Source organism: Anticarsia gemmatalis, chromosome 9 (genome assembly GCF_050436995.1).
Source record: "Anticarsia gemmatalis isolate Benzon Research Colony breed Stoneville strain chromosome 9, ilAntGemm2 primary, whole genome shotgun sequence".
NCBI lineage: Eukaryota > Metazoa > Arthropoda > Insecta > Lepidoptera > Erebidae > Anticarsia > Anticarsia gemmatalis.
In genome coordinates this window covers 10,665,604-10,685,758 of record NC_134753.1, presented here as the reverse complement: position 1 = coordinate 10,685,758, position 20,155 = coordinate 10,665,604, and the positions used below count along the sequence as shown (strand labels likewise).

At 33.5% G+C, this 20,155-nt stretch overlaps 3 protein-coding genes across 3 annotated transcripts in view; 2 read left to right on the top strand and 1 right to left on the bottom strand.

Moving 5' to 3' along the window:
* LOC142975339 (ATP-binding cassette sub-family G member 4-like) overlaps positions 1-4,758 on the top strand; it is a 50,130-nt gene extending 45,372 nt beyond the window's left edge. The window contains exons 10-12 of the mRNA XM_076118124.1: positions 579-734; positions 2,362-2,570; positions 3,079-4,758. Coding sequence (XP_075974239.1) covers positions 579-734; positions 2,362-2,570; positions 3,079-3,220 — 507 coding nt within the window. The 3' untranslated portion in view covers positions 3,221-4,758. The remainder of the gene's footprint in view (positions 1-578; positions 735-2,361; positions 2,571-3,078) is intronic.
* An 872-nt stretch (positions 4,759-5,630) lies between these two features.
* Positions 5,631-15,660, top strand: LOC142975515 (dnaJ homolog subfamily C member 10-like). The gene is made up of 16 exons (XM_076118425.1): positions 5,631-5,895; positions 5,980-6,139; positions 7,411-7,621; positions 7,833-7,945; positions 8,370-8,465; positions 9,645-9,842; positions 10,424-10,618; positions 10,927-11,047; positions 11,348-11,551; positions 11,845-11,957; positions 12,368-12,533; positions 12,887-13,029; positions 13,267-13,391; positions 13,642-13,776; positions 13,893-13,980; positions 14,190-15,660. Coding segments are annotated over exons 1-16 (2,337 nt in total). The 5' UTR covers positions 5,631-5,893; the 3' UTR covers positions 14,457-15,660.
* On the bottom strand, positions 15,633-19,770 carry LOC142975516 (PIH1 domain-containing protein 1-like). Its single transcript, XM_076118426.1, has 5 exons — positions 19,593-19,770; positions 19,436-19,517; positions 18,733-19,322; positions 18,370-18,513; positions 15,633-15,773 (listed from the first exon to the last, which is right to left on the bottom strand). Exons 1-5 carry the CDS (start codon positions 19,659-19,661, stop codon positions 15,741-15,743), a joined length of 918 nt encoding a protein of 305 aa, XP_075974541.1. The 5' UTR covers positions 19,662-19,770; the 3' UTR covers positions 15,633-15,740.
* Between the last annotated feature and the right edge of the window lie 385 nt (positions 19,771-20,155).

The window sequence follows — 20,155 nt, the reverse complement described above, 5'->3', positions numbered from 1 at the left end:
AACCGACATAATCTGTGCAATTACTAATAATTATCTCCAGTTCTAAGGTCACACGTGCAGTGTAATGGACACATCGGACACGTTACTACCTAAGTTCAAATGGCTTGTTAACACGAAATAATTATATTATTTCTGCAGAAAATTATACAGTTTAGTTCTATAATGGTCAGTATTGTGAAAATGGGGCCAAGTTCGCACGTTTTGTAGGTGTGACTGTGTAGTAGCTATGCATCGTCAAGTCTCTTGGACAAAGCTTTTTGTCTACATCAAACTTGCCTGCAATTTTTACGATGCCACGTATAATTAACTGGCAATAACTGCGTTGTGTAGCGGTTTCTAATGCTAGCATTGGGTCTCCAGTTAGTATGGAAAGCTACGACTCTAGTGCACCACAATGCAGTTCATGAACTGGCAATGATTTATTGCTTCTCAGCGTGTTTTTATGACAGCTAAACAACCAGTATCAATAAATATGTCCGATGAAACTTTAAACTGTTTATTTCAACAAAAAGTAGCAAATTAAAATGTTTTGTTTTTCCTGAGTTTCATCTGTAAACATTAATCTTTCTTCTCCACAGATACTCTACAGTTTTGTTTACTCGGTACCATCATACTTCCTATCGGGACAGCCAGCGGAGCCGAGTCGGTTCATCATGTTTGTACTCACGCTGGCCAACGTCGCACTTCTCGCTGAAGCCATGGGCTTCGTGCTGGGAACTTGCTTTAATCCTGTGGTAAGTTATATGTATATCTATTTATTAAATGAGTTACTTCTGTATCTCGGCTTTTTGTGGTATCAGTACCTACAATACTTTTAGTATCAGGTACATACCTACTGTTAGTTTACTAGTGCAATCTGCTCTGAAATAAAAGCGTGTATTTCTATATAGGTATAATGGTTGAGTCTTTTTTATATTGTGAGTGCGTTAGTAAAGCTTTCCTGATTAACGATTTATTTCATTTTGAAATTACAAATAACTTACGAAAAAAAAATATTTTCAGGTAGGTACTTAACTATCAAATAACGTATCATGAACATTCTCCGAAACTTTTCCGTTATCTTTCTCAATTATTACATCTGTGTGTAATAAATCCAGTCAAAGTGCAATCCTAATCGGACCAGCCCACTATATGCAGTAATGTGCATTATGCAATAAAGGTCGATTGCTCATACAAAATGTATCATAATCATTATCTATTATGAGCCGCATTCTGACATTTTAACAAAGACCAAGTTCTACCGAGTGAGAGAGATAGCACTATCGACTATCTGCATAGCGCTGTCCTTTTCTTATAGGGAAGTTTTGTATTATGTTCTTTCGTCCAAGTTCGGTCTCAGTAACGTGACTGTATACCGGCTAGATCACGAGCACATGTTGACTAACACGTGGCATTCATCCGGAACTATGTACAGCCTACGTTTATGTGTCAATCATTATCAGTTTGTTTTGTTTACAATATTATGTACACTATGATTTTGTTGTAAATATAAGTTTATATACAGTATCTGTAGACTAAGTGGTAGTTTAGCAACTGTAGCTGGCGATGTCCACCTTTTTTGGAACAGCTGACAGAAACATTTTACTTAAAATATTCAAAGGTTTAAAAGTTTTGCCAAAAAATGTGGTTGTTGGCAGTGGATTTGGCAGCAGATTAGCCGCCTAAATATTCAGTTAAACGACAAATATTCGAAATCTCTCTAGAATTTTAGCGCTGAAAAGTTTCACATTTGAGAAAGAATATTTATTAAATAGAGACACGATTATTATCAATAAATATCATAATATACTTTAATTATCCCCATAATTTTCAATCTAATTGAATAGCTATTATAAAATCTAGTCTCCCTAATTGTGTATAATAAAATAATGATAAAATCAACTATGTATAATGAGAGCCAAGTTCAAATGGCAAGAGCTCATTAATCATCAGTCTGGTTGATACAATATTGCAGATCCTAGTAGACTGAGAATTACGTAAATATATTATTCGTCATGCACGAGGAAAACAACTAGTTTATACCGGGGATAGGCAGAGTTGAAGATAGAAGTTTTCATTTGTTTTCTTAGAGCAAATCTTTTGCCCTTTACCAAACACCACAAAACATAGATATAAATGTAAGCAGGTATTTTTGTTTTAAACAACATATCCTTACTTTAACAAAAACCTGCTCGTGAAAGATTGTAACTCTTGAATTTGAATACAAACACCTACTAGTTATCTCAAGGAGATGAAGAACATTGCTAAAACCTTTCAAAACAACACCTTCATCAAGAAAAAGCTGTTAAAAAACTATAACAAGAACTCAACTCCCTTCAGCCAGTTCAGATCTAAGATTTAAAATTATTTTCTCTTTTACAGAATGGTACCTTCTTAGGCGCAATCTGGACGTGTGCAATGATCGTCTACGCCGGTTTCCTAGTGATGTTCGCTCACATGTCTCCGATGATGCGCGTCATATCTTACGGGTCGTTTCTTCGGCATGCCTTTGAAGCGCTCGTATTAGCTATGTATTCGTATGGACGACAACCACTTATTTGTCCTGAGAATATCACTTATTGTCATTTGAAGTGAGTATATTCATATTATTGATTGTATTATTGCATGAATAAGAGTTTTGGTCAGCGTGGTACATAGGTACAGCTGTTATTTCGGGACTACTCCTTGAATGACATTCAGAAGAGACCTTTCTAAAACGGTGGCTTGAATTATTTAGGTCATTTTGAGACTAGTAAATTGAAAAAACTTGTTTTCTTTGATATGATATTTTACAATCTATTGCATGGACGCGAAAATGATGTCATTAGAATTTATAAGCCCATAAACTCCTCAATTAAAGATGAGGAAAATCTTAGAGTTTTCTTGCACAAGAGATATTATTATCACAGATTATATTAAAAACGATATTATGAAGGTGCATGTAAGAAATATAATATGTTTACACGCATCTACCACCAAAAGCAGTGTTTACACACATATTCCGTAGATACTGTTATTATACTCTTGGGTACAAGACATTTTAATTTCAAACATTTACCGGCATTTACTTTAGACTAATGTTAATATTTTTTGTTACAGGCATCCTTCAGAACTGATCAAGGAGTTCAGCTTCAAGCAAGGCAACTTCTGGACGGACACTACAGTCCTCGTCGTAGAAATTATTGTAATTAGAATATTAGCTTATTTCACATTGAAAAGAAGTGTTAAGAGATCTGGTTGATCAATTTTAGGTAATTACCGGTTTTTGGTTTGGCTCTCATTGTTTTATAATGAGGTATTTTAATTTATTATTCGGAAATGGGTATAGAAAGAACATAACTATTGTAGTTATATTTTTATTAGTTACAATGCGAATACAATGCATATCAGAGTGATTTGCTAACTTGCCGGTGCGCCACCGTGCGCCCAAAATGTAGATAGGATTTTTAAATGCAAGTAGTTTCACGAATATAATAAATTTAGCTTTATATGTATAGAATAAAATGCCGAATAATATGCCAAGTCGATGCAATCTTGAACGCAGATTTGGTAAGCTGCCTAATTTTGCCCAGTATAAGTTAAGAGTAACCCGAAGTATTTTGAAACAATGTATCAACTCTCTTTACATTCACACAGCATTAATTGATTACACTTTTTGGTTGTTGTAAAATCGATGACGATTATACATCCATAGGGCGCAAAATGTTAAAGGCTGATTTTAGCGAACTCTGAGGACACCTACAATTTAGTAGTATATCTATGTATACGACTTCCAATCAAGGAGATTAAGGCTTCATTCCTGAATCAAAGACCACAATAACACAGACTCATTACTACATTACAGTATGGAAAAAAGACAAATCGAAAATTCGTGCCCTATTTTTAACATCGGCCTTTCATTGGGCTATGACGCAAGAGAGTCCTTATTTTTTAAAGCGCCCTAGAAAATATAAACTGCATTTATATAGAACAAAGTTACCTTTCAATATCCAAAGATATATGATTGTAATTAAATACATTCCTTTACAAGTATTATGTATATTATGAACGTATTAATTATTGGCTTCTAAATGATTGTAAAACACAATCATAATTTGGATTTTGAATTCGACTATAATGCAATCTGTGAAAATAATTGAACTTGGCTGGCAAACTGCCGGGTCTAATTGAATAATAAAAAAAAACTACTTTAAAATGTAGCAATGTATTCGAAATTTTAATGAACATAATTTATTAGCAAAAGTAGTCATATAAAAATAATAACGGTTGAAGCGACGCGAAATTTTACTATTGGTTACTTTCGTCAAGAAATTCTCATTAGATGCCAGTATCTTATGAAAACTGTCTGAATAATTAAAGAAAAAGCAGAAAAATAAGCTCTGTGCCTTTAGTTTTAAGAAAGGTGTGTGATCAAAAAGATCTGGTTAGTTTTATTTAGTTTTTTAATTTAAAGTAGCGCTAGTAACCACTGAAATTGTCATGAAATATTTATTTAAGTACGTTGTATTGCCTGTGATAAGCTTTTTTAGTTATTAAGTACTTAATAATGTAAAATAAAATAAATTCCAAGTGAAACTTATTACACATTTGTAATAGCTTTATGTGCGCGATATTGAAGGCACTAGTTCCTGACACAAGTTTAAAAAAATCTTCATTTGTTTTTGGAACACTTCTCAAATTGTATTTTTGCTAATGTTGCAAAATTATGTTGTAATTGATAGATCGGATATCAAAGTGATGTCTATTTTTTCAACATTGCAATTATATTTTTTATAATTATCACTGAGTTGTTATTTGTCTACCACCCCACTTTTTAAAATTAAGTCTACCTAGTACAAACTATACGAGGACACTGGGTAGATACCCCCGCACTACAACATACATTTTGCACAAAACTCCCCGGACATTCCTTGTCCTCTATACCGTGACAAATCCTAGGAAAACCGGACTGAACCTAATAGGTCAAACAAGATGAATATGAAAGGTTCGAAAGCTCAAGGAAAGATAAGCATGAAAGGTTCGAAAACTGAAAGAAAAACACCCGAGGCGACTTTCCATCACTACTGACTATCGAGTTACGGTATCGAGTGGCAATCGGTTAGCGCAATTTGTGTGATAAACTGATCATCGCCCCAATAGTTTTTTGAAAAGAATATATTAAAATAAAAGTGAACAGTTAAACAGTCGCACCGGAAAACGCCATAATAACCAATCTACCTATCAAGTTCCAGTAAGTATTATAGTTCGTCATAATGTTACCTTGACCAGCCATTTGAATCGTTACCTACCTTACCTTGTATCAACGTATCTTGAGATCATAGAGCCTATTCAATTAATAAACGACAGTTAATGTCAGAGGTCGAGTAAAATAAGGTCTTGGGTCTTTTTAACGCGTCACAATGTAAAGTCAGCAATAAGTCGTGAGTACACTTATAAAGAGAACAAATTTTAATGGAAAGAAATCCAACTTAGTACCACAGAAATGAGGTTAACTCCGAAATAACTGAGTGAATTTTACTTAATAAAATAGGAGAATTTTCTACATTCTTGCGTGGAACTTGCTGTATATGGATAGTGGATGCGTCTTTGGGAACAATGGCAACACTTGCCGACAGGCGACACAATTGTATAATCTGTGGGCGACATAACCGACACGACAGTTTACGACTCACGTCAAATAAACGTCAACTCGGCAGACTCGGCTCGATGAATGAAAGATGCAAAGTGAATAAACTTTACCGTCTGACACCTACACAAAAAGTAAACATTGAGTTTTATCTCAATTTCTGGGTTAAATTGTGTTATCTATCGTTACTTAATTATTTTGTGAGTAATGTATTTGCTGTTGAGACGATAATGTTCACTGCCGGTTCCTACATTTTATAATAAAAAAAGTTACATTCTAATTTTGAAAATGTAAGTGCTCTTAAACTTCATTCGTATGCATTTAAAAACTTAATTTTAGTGTATTCTATTGGGATGTTACCTGTTTTATTTTAGGTGGAAAATTTTAGTATTAAGCTGTTTTCTTTTTGGCGCGGTTAACCTGACAGACGTTTCGTACTATGAAGTATTGGGGGTAACCAAGAAAGCTACAGTTCAAGAAATAAGACAAGCTTACAAAAAGTTAGCCGTAAAATTTCATCCCGATAAAAATCCGGTAAGTATTACAATATAAATTAAACTACTGTTAATTCATTATTTTTATAATTAGTTCACTATTATAGTGATTGAATCATTCATTGATATTAACTTCCCTAATCTAGTCACAGATCAAGGTCCCGAAAGCTAGACAGCTTTGTGTAATTAAACTGTTACCTATGACCTTCTTGTCACTATACCAATCTAATGTAGCTGCAGACACTCTGTGCTATTATTTTTTAAAACTTTTAATTAAATACCTCATAACCAGACATAAATAACAGATGTAGTCATGGCCCATCTGCTTGAAGCATTTGAGTTGCATTACTCACTTTCCTCAGTACCCAAGGCAGAAAATATAAGTTTATGAAAAGTTTATAATATTATTGATCTTATACACTTATGGGCATTGAAATTGCTATCAAGAAATCCTTTAAATTATTATAAAAAATAAATTGTTTAAGTATCAATTCAAGTATGTGCACATCTATTCATTTTTAACTATTATGTGTAACAGATGTTTTTTTTCTGATCTTGGCCACATGTGTTTTTTCAACCTCTACACAGCAATAATATTGTCTATGTAAATAACTACAGAGTAGCTGTTTTGTTTTTTATTCGCATTAAAACCATTAACAATATTTCAAAGACTTGAACATTGTGTTGAAATTCAGTCAACACACTTTAATAGCCTTTTCTTTTATTCACATTTTTTTATGTATGTTTTTAGCCTTGGCCTTTTAAATTAGACGACTCTATGAATGTACCCTATATAGTAGTCTTATAAACATTTTAATTCTATATCCATTTTCATTTCTTTACACAAGAAAATACATTTTATAATCAGGTTTTTTAACTTTCTAATGTTTGCAATTCATACTAATATTATAAATGCGAAAGTAACTCTGTCTGTCTGTCTGTCTGCCTGTCTGCTACTCGATCACACCTAAACTACTGAACCAATTTGCATGAAATTTGGTATGGAGATATTTTGATACCCGAGAAAGGACATAGGCTATATATCATCACGCTACAACCAAAAGGAGCAGAGTACCAGTAATTAATGTAACAAAAACGGGGAAAATTCACCCATTCTCTCTTATTGAACGCAAGCGAAGTTGCGCAGGTCAGCTAGTCTTTAATAAAGGAGCAATGTTTTAAAGGTTTTGCACTTGGGTATTTATTAACTTATTAGCACTATAAACCTCTTACCAACAATTAATATCCTCATAAAAAATATCAGTCATAGTAGTATTAGTTCTCATTCATTATTTTAACTATCTTTTACAGGATGCAGATGAGCAAGAAAAGTTCCTAAAAATCACTGAAGCATATGAAACATTGAAAGACCCAGACAAGAGACGTAACTATGATATGTATGGTTCACACTCATACTCTAGGAAGTATGACTACCGATCACAGTCGGAGTATGACAATCTGTTCTATAATGGACTGTATCAAAATGATCCATTTGTGGAGACTTTATCTGGAGCTACATTCAGTAAGTAATAATATAAAATGTTACTGTCAAATACATGCATGTGTGAGTATTTTAAATAGAAATTTTAGGAAAATGTGGCCACAATTCAGTAGAAAAAAGTCTCTCTCTGAAAAATAATAATAACTAATCTCTTTATTAATGTATGTTGAAAGTAAGTGTTACAAACAATAAGTTAGTTTCTATGGTGTGTTAATGAGGTCTTTTTTTTCAGCCAGTTACTTGAAGGATGGTTTCCACTTTATAAACTTTTATTCTCCTTTCTGCCCACCCTGTCAAAATGTGGCTGATGACTGGAAGAAACTGGCTGAAATGTATCAAGGAATTGTGAGTATTCTTAATTCAAACATTTTATTTTTTAATAGAACAATTTAGTCATGCTATAAAACCTGTGATGTTTTAATCAACTGTAGCTTTTACTCTACATTCAATTTGATTGCTTTCTGTATAATACATTTAATGCTTCATATATGGAGTTCTATAAAGGTTGACTTGTTACGAAAGATATTCTCAAATATAACTCAATGATTGGGCAATACAAAGATAAAATATTGTGGATTTATGAGAGAATTTATTTCTATAAAGTGATGACTATTACTCATGTTTGTTCTAAGTATGTTATACTGCAGGTACTAGAACATTGCATATGTAATACATTGATGTAATGATATGTAGTGTTGCTTACTGCATATTTTATTAACCATAGCCAATGCTCCTATCGCAAGTTTTTAATACTGATTTAATATTTCAGGTGAAAATAGGTGCGGTGAATTGTAAATACCATAACTCATTTTGTTACAACAATATGAGAATAGGCAGCTATCCATCACTGCTATTTTATCCGAATGTAAGTATTTTTTTCCAAACTTACGACTTAAAAATAATGCTTTTATGACGTGCTTTCACGGAAGAACAACTGGACCGATTCTGACGAAAGTTTCTATGAAGTTATAACAAAGCAAATGTTACCATCTGTGGGCTAAAGTTTGTAATTAATATGTACTGGTCAGTCTATTAGCAAAACGAACAAAATGACAATTCATTTGTATAGTATATATAGTTATCTTTAGTAGTTTAACATGTTTCATTATAACTAATAAAGTGCAACAGGTTTAATTTAACGTTTTTAAATTATCACACAATACTAACATGTTTTACGGGTTTTAATCGCGCTGGAAATGAAGATTACGTTACCTAATTTATTACCCGTCGTATCTGCCGCTGTATTAAGCCCACTTCTGCCCACTGTTGATTAATGGCCTTTCCCTTAGTACGCCACTTAACGATCCTGCGCTTGTCTCATCTATTAAATTCCTACACATTTTACGATGTTTTCTGACATACTAGTTTACCTAGATAATACTAAAATGTAAGACTTTCCTAAGTAACATAATAAATCATATCAGTTCAACATATAAGTCTAACGATAGGCAGTAGCTCTATGTAAAACTGGTATCTATTTGCATCGTGTAAGACTGGAAGCTGACTCCAACATAATAAGAGGAAAGCCTAGGCTGATATGAAGTAATCATATTATTTCTTAGTCGACTAATAACAATATTAGTCACATTCATTTAATTTAACAAGCGTATATTATTAGCGTATCTAATCAGTAGTAGTTACTTCACTTGTTCCGTAACTTTCATAACAATTGGTGTTATCAGGCGCGACTAGAAGAGAGGTCACAAAATGTCATTGGTCAGAGGGATCCCAAATCTTAGTTGCACACCGTTAGACAACTTGCTATAATTATAACACTATGAATTACTATTCCTTAAGAAAGGAATTTTTCGTGTAACAATTGCACCCAATCGTCTACGGAATCCAAATCTTCAGTTAATTTTAAACATTATAAATACGGAAGTAGGATAGATTTACTTCTTACTCTTAACAACTGAGTAAATTTATGAAATGTAGCCCATAGATAATTAAAAACCTGGATAAAGACAGAATATACTTTTATCCTGGGAAATATTTCCTTCCATTCCCAAAAATAGGCCTTCAAAATAGTACTTCATATTTTCAGGGTAAAAACGGCAACTACGTGTACTACCGCGGCGACCGCAGTCTGGAATCACTGGACGAGTTCGTACTACAGTTCCTACGTAGTCAAGTGCACGTGCCCGCTGTGACGCAGTTACGTGCTACTGACAGAGCCATGGCGTATGTGCTCGGACACAACAGAGTTGAAGGCAATGCTCTCACTAGGATCGCTTATAGACTGGTAAGATCGCTTATAGACCGCTTATATACAAACTACTGTTAGTGTAGTTTGTGCTCCGGGCTCCGGGTGTCAAGTGCACGTGCCCGTTGAATCGTACCTACTTGTACGATTGTTGTACTTCTTACGTTGTACGTCTTGTACTTGTGTTTTGATGGACTCGACATTTTATTTATTTATCCGTCTCCGAGTAAGTGGCAGTGGCAGTTACAGTTATTTCAGTTCGTGAAGAAACATATTTGACTTTCATTTTTAATCTACCCCTATACTTTGGCTGTTAATATTGATGTAGAAACTGACCCTAGGACTGAAAGTATTTGATGTAATCGTTTTATTGAGTAACTTTTATAGACAGACACATAATTACATCGAAGAATCTCCAGTTTCACCAGTCTATATTGATAGCTGAAGACATTTTCATAAAATTGGACTCGTCTTCCTTGTGTCTAGGCTTCTTTAAAAATTATATTACAAATGTTTATGTCCTATATTTACTTTACCATTTTTCTTTATCAAGGTCCTACCTACATATTTTGTCGTGTTTAATTATTCTCAAACTTTCGAATACTACATTCTATTTTCAGCGTGGCCTCGTCCAAGTGGTCCTAGTAGAAGATGACGATCTACGCAAGAAGTTAGCTAGCGACGACTATACGACTATAGTGTTCAGATACAAGAACATCAACAGAGAGATAGAAAGCACAGATGAGAAGGAAATACTGCAAGAGATTGTGGAATCACTGCCTAATATTGAACAGATTGGACCTGATGCTTTAAAGGTATGGTCGAGTTTCAGTAGTCATGTATCGAGTTTTGAGGGAACTGATTGGATCGAGTTGCGATGGTAGCGATTGTACTGGTTATATCGACCGTACTGGGTTACATCGTTAAATTGCTACAAACTACTTCTATATTTTTATCATTAATAAATACTTATAACTTAACTGGGTGACATTACGAGCGATTACGTGTTCAAATAAAACATAATATTAAGTCATAATTCGCTAATAAAATGCAATTAACCTATACACTTAAGATTATATAAAATACACATAACTTTATTTATTTGTTGTTATATTTTATGCAGGAAATCAGAAATGGTTTACGTACCGGCTCTGAAACACCATGGGTACTATATTTCTCGAAGAAAGAAGAGAGTAAACTGCAGCTACATCAAATGATGGCGGCTTTCCCAGATTTGAATTTCGGTAAATAACAAATATGATATAGAAAAAAATATTATAACTTCTTGACTTAATTATAGTCGAGTATATTTGGTAACTACTTGAAAACTATCGTCAGTAGATTAAATATGAATGCTTAATCACGGTCGATTTTAAGTGGTACCTCTAGACAGAAGTCCCGGGATTGCCTCCCAGATTGTGGCAAAAATATGTGATTTTTTTGTTAATAAATTATTATCAGTAATCGTCCTAAGATTTGTAACTATTATTTGCTATAGATAAAAACATTTCTAAGCGATATTAATTACTTGTAATATATTCCAGGCGAGATCGACTGTGATAAATGGGACCAGCTCTGCGCATCTTTACACGTGGGTTCGACTCCCGCGTGGGGCATGCTGAAGCGCGGCGGCGGGTACCAGCGAGCCGCCACTAACACTAACATCAAACACTTTCTGCAAACTGCTGCCGATGCCGTCAACTTACATACATTGTCGCCTTCTGATCTCATCAGAATACTTGACGGTGGTAAGTACTTTTATACTTGAAGTTTGTTTAATATAATTTACTGTGTAATGTACTCTAGCGCAAGTTTCTGCTAACATCTAGCGAGCGTTTAAAATGTCGCGAAGAAAGTAGTTCTTGCGGAATACGGTAGGAGCGCTGTTTACTATGGGTAGATTGACACTTAAAATAGTTCTTACTGAAGTAAAAAATCGTTGGAGGATAATGAGCCTTCTCAGGGTATGCTGAAATATCGCACTGCTCAGCGTTATTCTATACATTGTATCGGAGACTAACGATATCGTTGCTAATTTCAGGTGACGTGGGCATATGGGTACTTCTCGTAGCACCATTCGAGTCGTCGTGGGAACACATAGCAGACTCATTCACTCGCGCCAGCCAACAGTTCCGTGATAGACAAGATATTAGTGTAAGTACAATATAGACTAAAGCGACGTTATGACCTAATAAAATAGTTGTGTAAGGTGTTTGTAGTAGGTGTTTATAGTAACACAATTTGAGTTGCCATTATTCGTATTTGAAAAGATCTCAAAATTAATATCAACATAACACATTTTCCTCGAAGCTAAAGAGAGACATTGTTAATTACAATAGATCTTAATGCATTTTGTGGTCCGATACAAATTTAAGCACTTTATTATTTTCTGGTGTAAATTGAGACATCACTCATACCTACATACATAAAATAATACATTCCCATCAGAAACCAGAGAACATCACACATTTTAAACCAAAAACCATCACATGGTTTGACCCAAGAACTAAATCTCATATAATCAATGTTGATTTCAATCAAAATACTTATATTTCTACCCACAGTTCGGCATAATGGCATGCACGCTGAACACAAATAAGTACTGTCGTCAAGTGACGCACAGACATCCCGTAGTACTGGTTCAGAACAAAGACAAACAGAATATATACAGCGGGAAGGACTACGAACAACAACTCAGAGACTTTATACATATGGTTATTGACAGTGAAGGTATGCATTGGATTAAACACCAAATATTTTTTTATATAAAGTATAACGCTCCAAGTAATCGTAGGTAATTTCCGAAAATACAGTACAATGAAAACCTTGCGACTTACTCCGGCCAGAAATGGCCTAACTAGATCGAGTTTGGTTCTTACTCGTACTCACTTAGTTCGAATTAATCTATTCAGAACTTTCCTCTGTCAGGAGTAGGACAGGACTGCAGGATTTTCTGCGTGAGTAACCCGCCTTAACAATCGATTACTAAATTATTCATTTAAGTTACTTTTCTTTTTCATAACCTATACTGAAAAGATATGCTAAAGTCTAGCTATACAAAAAACTTATCTTTTATTTTCCAGATTTGGAGTTAGACGAGAAGCAAATCTTGGAGATATTTGACGCTTCAAGTCGTGAGCAAAGCTGGCTTGTCGCCTTCCTGCCGCCGCGCTGCGGAAACCTTTGTGACCTGCTTGCTTACGAATTTATGATTGTTGCTAAAAAAGTAAGTCACATTTTCCAATAATATTTTACAATTACTTTTCTCTTATTTTACCTTAATACACACTTAAACGGAGGCGATATCATTGGGCTTTAAAAAAATAGACTTACTTAATGCCGAGTTCTACTCATGAGTGGCAACTGCCAGCTCTCTTCTCCTCAATTAATTCGGCATGTTGTCCAAATAGGGTCTTTTTTTATAATAACCTTTAACAATATTTTTCTAACTCTACACTTTCAGCTTCGACCGCTAGACTTCGTACGTGTCGGTGTATTGAACTGCGCGAACAAGCCCGGTGGATTCTGTCATAATATTCGCACTCCGATCGCGAGGCTTTATCCTATTGCGTCTGGGAAACATTTCAGGTTAGTGAACATGTCTTGTATATTTGTAAAGCCCAAATGTGTTACATGATTTCATAATAGTCCAAGATTGCCTACGTTTGGAATAGGAAATTTTCAATATTACAATATTATTTCTATCTTTCTACTCGAAGAATGCAGTAAATTCAGCCTCGTTCGTTTTTGTAGTCATGAGAAAATAATTAAGTACTTTGATCGACTCTGCTGAGGGTCAATACTGAATTATCTATATCTCACTTTGCATGTTTTACAGTGTAAGTCTACAACACATGTCTCAAGCGCCTTACATATTGGAATGGGCGCTGGAACTTATTGACGACTCGATACAAAAGCTTAATTGGAACACGTTTACGAAGACTGTCATTGCAGAAGAGTTGAATCCAAGCAGGTAACAAATACAACTTTTGTTATTATTTATTTTTCACAACGAATAAATGTTTTAAACTACATCATAGCATCTCATTTTTTCGATATTTAGTATATTAATGTATATTTTGTCTACAGTGGCAAGAAACCTTGGCTGGTGTACTTCCATTCTCCTAGATGCTACAGATGTTACGAAATGTTCTCAGACTTCGCGATTACGGGCATTGTAAGTATTATATTATTTGTAAGCAATTTTCTTTATATTTGTGTTTTTTGTGATATACAATAGTGCACGTACATCAAAAAAGGAAAATGTAGACATTTAAAACTAAGTAGTATCCTTTACCCAAGTTTCTATTATTAATTAAGCATTCTTACCATGAACCCTAAATGTTAAATTGAAAATATAGCTGTACAATCAATCATTTTTTCCAGTTACTAAACAACGCGGTCCAGCTAGGCAAAGTAAACTGCGTAAACGAGCGAAGTCTATGTCAACACGAACAAATAATGAGCTACCCGTCCCTCCGGCTCTACTTGGGAAGGAATCAGCACCAACGATTCAGTTCCGTCGTCACGATACAAGTGAGGGACTATGAAACTATGATGGAGGAAATCAAACCGCATTTAATGAAGTACGATAAGAACTTACTGGCAGGCTTAGATAGAAAGACTTTTGAAATACAGCATGATGAGTTCTAGAATATCATAGAAAAAAAAATTAACAAGACTTTTCTGTGGTGTGAGAATGCGCGCGTGTTATATGGACTAGTACGAGAGCATTCCAGTGTCTTGTTCTAGTTATTCTTCTAGCTAGTAACACTAAAACTATCTGACGATGGGAAAATCGACCCTAAACTAAGTATAACAAAGAATCCGGTGTAATATCTACACACACTGCACGGCAGATACAAAACAGCAACGACAAAATCTTTTACCAATCTGCAGCTATGCACTAAAACTAAATAATTAAACTAAAACAACATTAAACTGTTATATAAGTTTGTATGTGATTTTGTGAAGAAAGTTTTACACTTGAGTGCTATTAGATTAAGTAGAAAATATGAAAATCACAAATTGCAGATTTTTACCTATTACAATTAATTTGAGTGTATTTTATAGTTAAATTCAAATCTATTTTTTTTTGATATTGCACAGTTTTCACAAGTTTTGCTTGTATTGATTTTTGTTTTAAAATCTGTTATTTCAGTGTGTTTCAATATTAAGCACAATTATTTTATTTTAAGTAGGTATAGCAACAAATTATGAATTAAGAAAAATTACTCAAAATCTCTTAACATACCTTTTTACTCATGGAATGAATTATCACACTTATACTTAGTTTATTTCTTATGAACTGTTAATCTCGCATTTAATCTCTTATACAATTTTAATATTATTTTAAATAATTATTCTTATCGTGTTTGCGGAAGTACCTTTAAGATGCCTGGCTAGAAAAGAGGCGTCAACAACGCGGTTCAACAGAAGGGTATATAGAAAGTAACGAAAAAACCACTAACATCTTACGAATTCTAGAAATAATAGTATTGTTTTTTTTTTATTAAGCTCTTGGCACAAATGTATTGTTCTTAGAAATATCTTCCACAGTTGACAATGAATCTAATCTACTTTTAAATTAGCTTTTAATAGGTTGTTAAGTTCCATTTTATTTTAATGGATCTGCATTCATGTGATATTAATATAATTAGTTCAATTTAACCAAGTTTATGTCAATGCAGAACCACAGAAATTGTTACTTACTAAGAATAATGTCAATTAACATGGTACAAAAAGTGATGAACAAAAATGTAATATGAAATAGTATTTTAGGATTCCAGTCTGAGTAGTTAGTCAAACACATCATGTATTTGAAAATCTATTTATTGTGATAAATGCCTCCCCTGACAATAAACTGATAACACAAACAGTCTTAAATTATTTATTTTAAATTATTGTTTATTCCTCTTCTTCCATAAATAAAAAAATCTAATGAATGGCTGGCATCTTCACAAATAACATCTGAAATAAAAAAAAATAACAATAAATACTCAAACTGCAGCAATTTTTACGTAAGTAACTAATTATACAAGGATTTCTACAGGTAAATGCTTCAGTTGCATATTATGTGTGCGTTCGCGCAGCGGAATGTTGTTGAATTTAAAGATATTAATTATGCAGATATTTAGTGTATGACGTCGTATAATTGTGTATGGTAAAAAAAAATTGTGTACGCAGCCATTGTGGAGAAATTCACCAAAAACTGATTCCGCTGGGCGAACGTTGTCCTGGCGGAACTTATTTTAATCCATAGACTTTAGAAGAAAAGAGGTGTGTCCAAAAATTAGTGTGTATTTGTGTGTAATTGTGTATGTATGAATAAAATGAGTGCATGCATAAACTTCGGAGAAATTCAAGTTTCCGCTACGCGAACGTTTGGCCATTAGCTAGTTTTCATATAAAGCGCTTACATAGAGAGCTGTAGATTTTTACATACGTTGTTTTGAATTTGTTTATATTTGTTTAAAAAACAGATTTAGAAAAAATCGTAGGGCTTAAAAGATAAAAATATAAACGTAAAATACACTTAATAGGTCTTAGTTCTTAAAGTATGCACTTTGGGGTCTAGATTTTCACGTTTATACAAACCTTGTAAGTATCTGAAACATGTTGCCAAGTATCAATGATGTTCCGTTAGTAATTAAAGAGTTAAAGGACAATTTTACCATGAATAGATCACTGTTTACAAAACAGTCAAATATCACGACGTTCTAAAGGAATTGCATGGTAAAATGTAAGCCAAAAATTAGTTTATTCATTCAACTATTCACATGCAAAATTTCATGTCATTAAATTTAGTAATTCAAGAAATCAATTAAAATACTGACGAAGCATCGAAAACCTACATAACCCGACCAAGTTCGGATAGCTACAAAAAAGCGTCCATGCAATATATTTAGGTAACATCCCAAAATTTACCGTATAATACCGGTATTGAATTGGTATAGGTGATAACACAGTTGTTGTTTCGATATAATTTAAAGGTCATTTATTTTTGTACACCAAATTGTTGTTCAATTGTTCTGATTTTTCAGCTCCAGAATTGACTGGAATAATTCCGGAGTTCCGATAGGTATTCACATTTTTTAAAAGTTAATATTTTGATTTAATTATATTCTTGTGAACGCACGTAATTTAACGTCTGTGGAATATTCCACAAACTGCTAGTCGAACAGGACGCGCGCGGCTTCCCGCTTGAAACGGTACTTCCATCCTTGAAGAAAAGAGAGGGCAATAATATGTAATATACTTAATAAAAAAAATTTTTGTACACGGATATTTAAATAGAAAAGTACTTGTTAATTGAAGATTTGTTTTTATCGTAGATAGTTGGGTTATTATTAAAAAAATATTTTTAATTCAAGAAATGCAATTGTTTTATTTTTTCCTAACGCTTGTGTACGGAACTGTACCATATTAGTAAATACTATATTGGAAGGTTAAGAACGTCTCTTAGATATATGGCTGGGCCGCTTTTTTGTAGCTATCCGAACTTGGTCGGGTTATGTAGGTTTTCGATGCTTCGTCAGTATTTTAATTGATTTCTTGAATTACTAAATTTAATGACATGAAATTTTGCATGTGAATAGTTGAATGAATAAACTAATTTTTGGCTTACATTTTACCATGCAATTCCTTTAGAACGTCGTGATATTTGACTGTTTTGTAAACAGTGATCTATTCATGGTAAAATTGTCCTTTAACTCTTTAATTACTAACGGAACATCATTGATACTTGGCAACATGTTTCAGATACTTACAAGGTTTGTATAAACGTGAAAATCTAGACCCCAAAGTGCATACTTTAAGAACTAAGACCTATTAAGTGTATTTTACGTTTATATTTTTATCTTTTAAGCCCTACGATTTTTTCTAAATCTGTTTTTTAAACAAATATAAACAAATTCAAAACAACGTATGTAAAAATCTACAGCTCTCTATGTAAGCGCTTTATATGAAAACTAGCTAATGGCCAAACGTTCGCGTAGCGGAAACTTGAATTTCTCCGAAGTTTATGCATGCACTCATTTTATTCATACATACACAATTACACACAAATACACACTAATTTTTGGACACACCTCTTTTCTTCTAAAGTCTATGGATTAAAATAAGTTCCGCCAGGACAACGTTCGCCCAGCGGAATCAGTTTTTGGTGAATTTCTCCACAATGGCTGCGTACACAATTTTTTTTTTACCATACACAATTATACGACGTCATACACTAAATATCTGCATAATTAATATCTTTAAATTCAACAACATTCCGCTGCGCGAACGCACACGCATATTATGTACCTATGTTTTAACACTCAAAATTCACAATAAATGTAAATGCATTTGCATGAGGAAAATTTAATTCTGAGGACTTGACAGTCATGATTAAAGGTTAGTTTTATTTTGAAATGCTAAATAATTATTTGGTAAATAAAGCATACCTTATATTCTTGTACTGTAGTTAGACCAAGAAACAAACAAAATTTCGACAAATAGTGTTTGGTCAAAATCGGTTACATAGTATAGAGGTATTTTTTTATTAGAGCAGTGGTAAACTTACGTCATCATTCCTATTCAACTGAGCATCAATAATGTCCTGGTCCACACTGCAAGGCAGAAAGAAATCAACCAACTCAAACACTCCCTTAGAGTCCAGCACTAGGCGATCTTCACCCACTTCTAGGTGGAGATCTTTTAATTCTATCTGTAAATGAAAAATTGACATGTTACTTTTTTATTACATTTTTGTCCTTCAAAATTCTAAATCTACATCTAAATAATAAATTATAAGAGGAGACCAGTGCCATGAAATATTCTTGGGTCTACCTCATTTGAAATTGCAGTTTTAGTTCTTATTTGTAGACACAAATTTGGTTTTGTGCAGTGGCTATATTAAGTACAAAATTAAGGTTTGAAGACTTACATTTGGTGGTATTTTAAATTCAGCCAGTAAATATTCAATCTCCCCAGTAGGCGGCTCACGTCGCAATCTGTACTGAAGTTCTTTTTTCTTACTAACAGGTTCATTGACCTTATTGCCTGCAGATTTGTCCTCCAACTCTTCAATAAGAGGCTGTTTATTTATCTTATCCTCACAAGTCTTTATATCCCTTATCTGAATTCTATGAGATTGCAAAGTGCCAATAGACTTTCTATTCTTCAAAATTGTGTACTTATGCATATCTATTTCTGGTAATTGATATTTGTCTTGCAAGCCTTCAAAGACTACAGTGAGGAAGAAGACTTGGAATAAATCATCTTTTTCTATCTTCTTGAAGAATTCAGGGTTTACGGCAACATCATAGACTGTGACGGGTGCTCCAGAGTTGTCCGGCTCAGTCCTACCTTCACCAATGCTCATAGGCACCCTGTAACTGGAGGGATCTTCAGAGCTAAGAATTTGCATGAGCTCCTCATTGGTTATGTCTCTTGGACATGGTATAGCATCAGTCACACAAATGTTCACAAACACCTTCTTATTATCTGTTTTTGTGAACGACTTAACACAAAAACCTGCAAGTAAATATTAATCATTATTGTTTATTAACGGACAGCGCATCTAATGAAGTTGCCTAGGACATGTGCACAATTGAATAGATACAAAAATAATTTTACAGCAATGATACCTGGTTTGGGTTTCACTAGCTTGGACGGAACAGGATCCACGGAAGCCAAAAGCTTGTTAAATTCCTCTTCAACAGGATTATCCTAAAAATAACAATAATATTAAGCATTATGCCATTGTTTTTAACGATACTACACTTAACTTTTATTAATACTTACTTTTATAATCCTCATATTCTTCTCCATTATTGACGGATCAACGTCTAAACTAATTGACTTTTTAGTCATCTTGTTTAATCAAAGTAGTTTGCGTGTTATAGCAACGAAATCAACAAATTATATTCAGATTCGGAAAATCAACAAATCATCCGTTCAAAAATCGCTTGACATTTAAACATTTGTGTTATTTTGACACTTGACAGATGATAAAATTGTCTACTGGATGGTTAACATATTTTTTGTATAGTCGAGTTGTATTCAGATTATATCGATTTACAAGTTTCTAGAAGTTTAATTAGATTCATAGTAAAGTTAACTGTTAAACTTTTACGCGACAATTTGATAAAGAGTACCTATTTTAATTACTTAATTGCTTATGTAGATCTATCCACTAAAGACATGACCTTTAAAAAGTTGATGGTTTTTTTAAATATTTCAATCTCACGATTTTGGAACATCTAAGCGACATTCGATCGGAGGATTTCATAATTGTTTGATCAGTTTTTAAATCAAGATATTTTTGTATTTTAGCCGTCTAGTTTATGTTAAATACTGTTATCTTT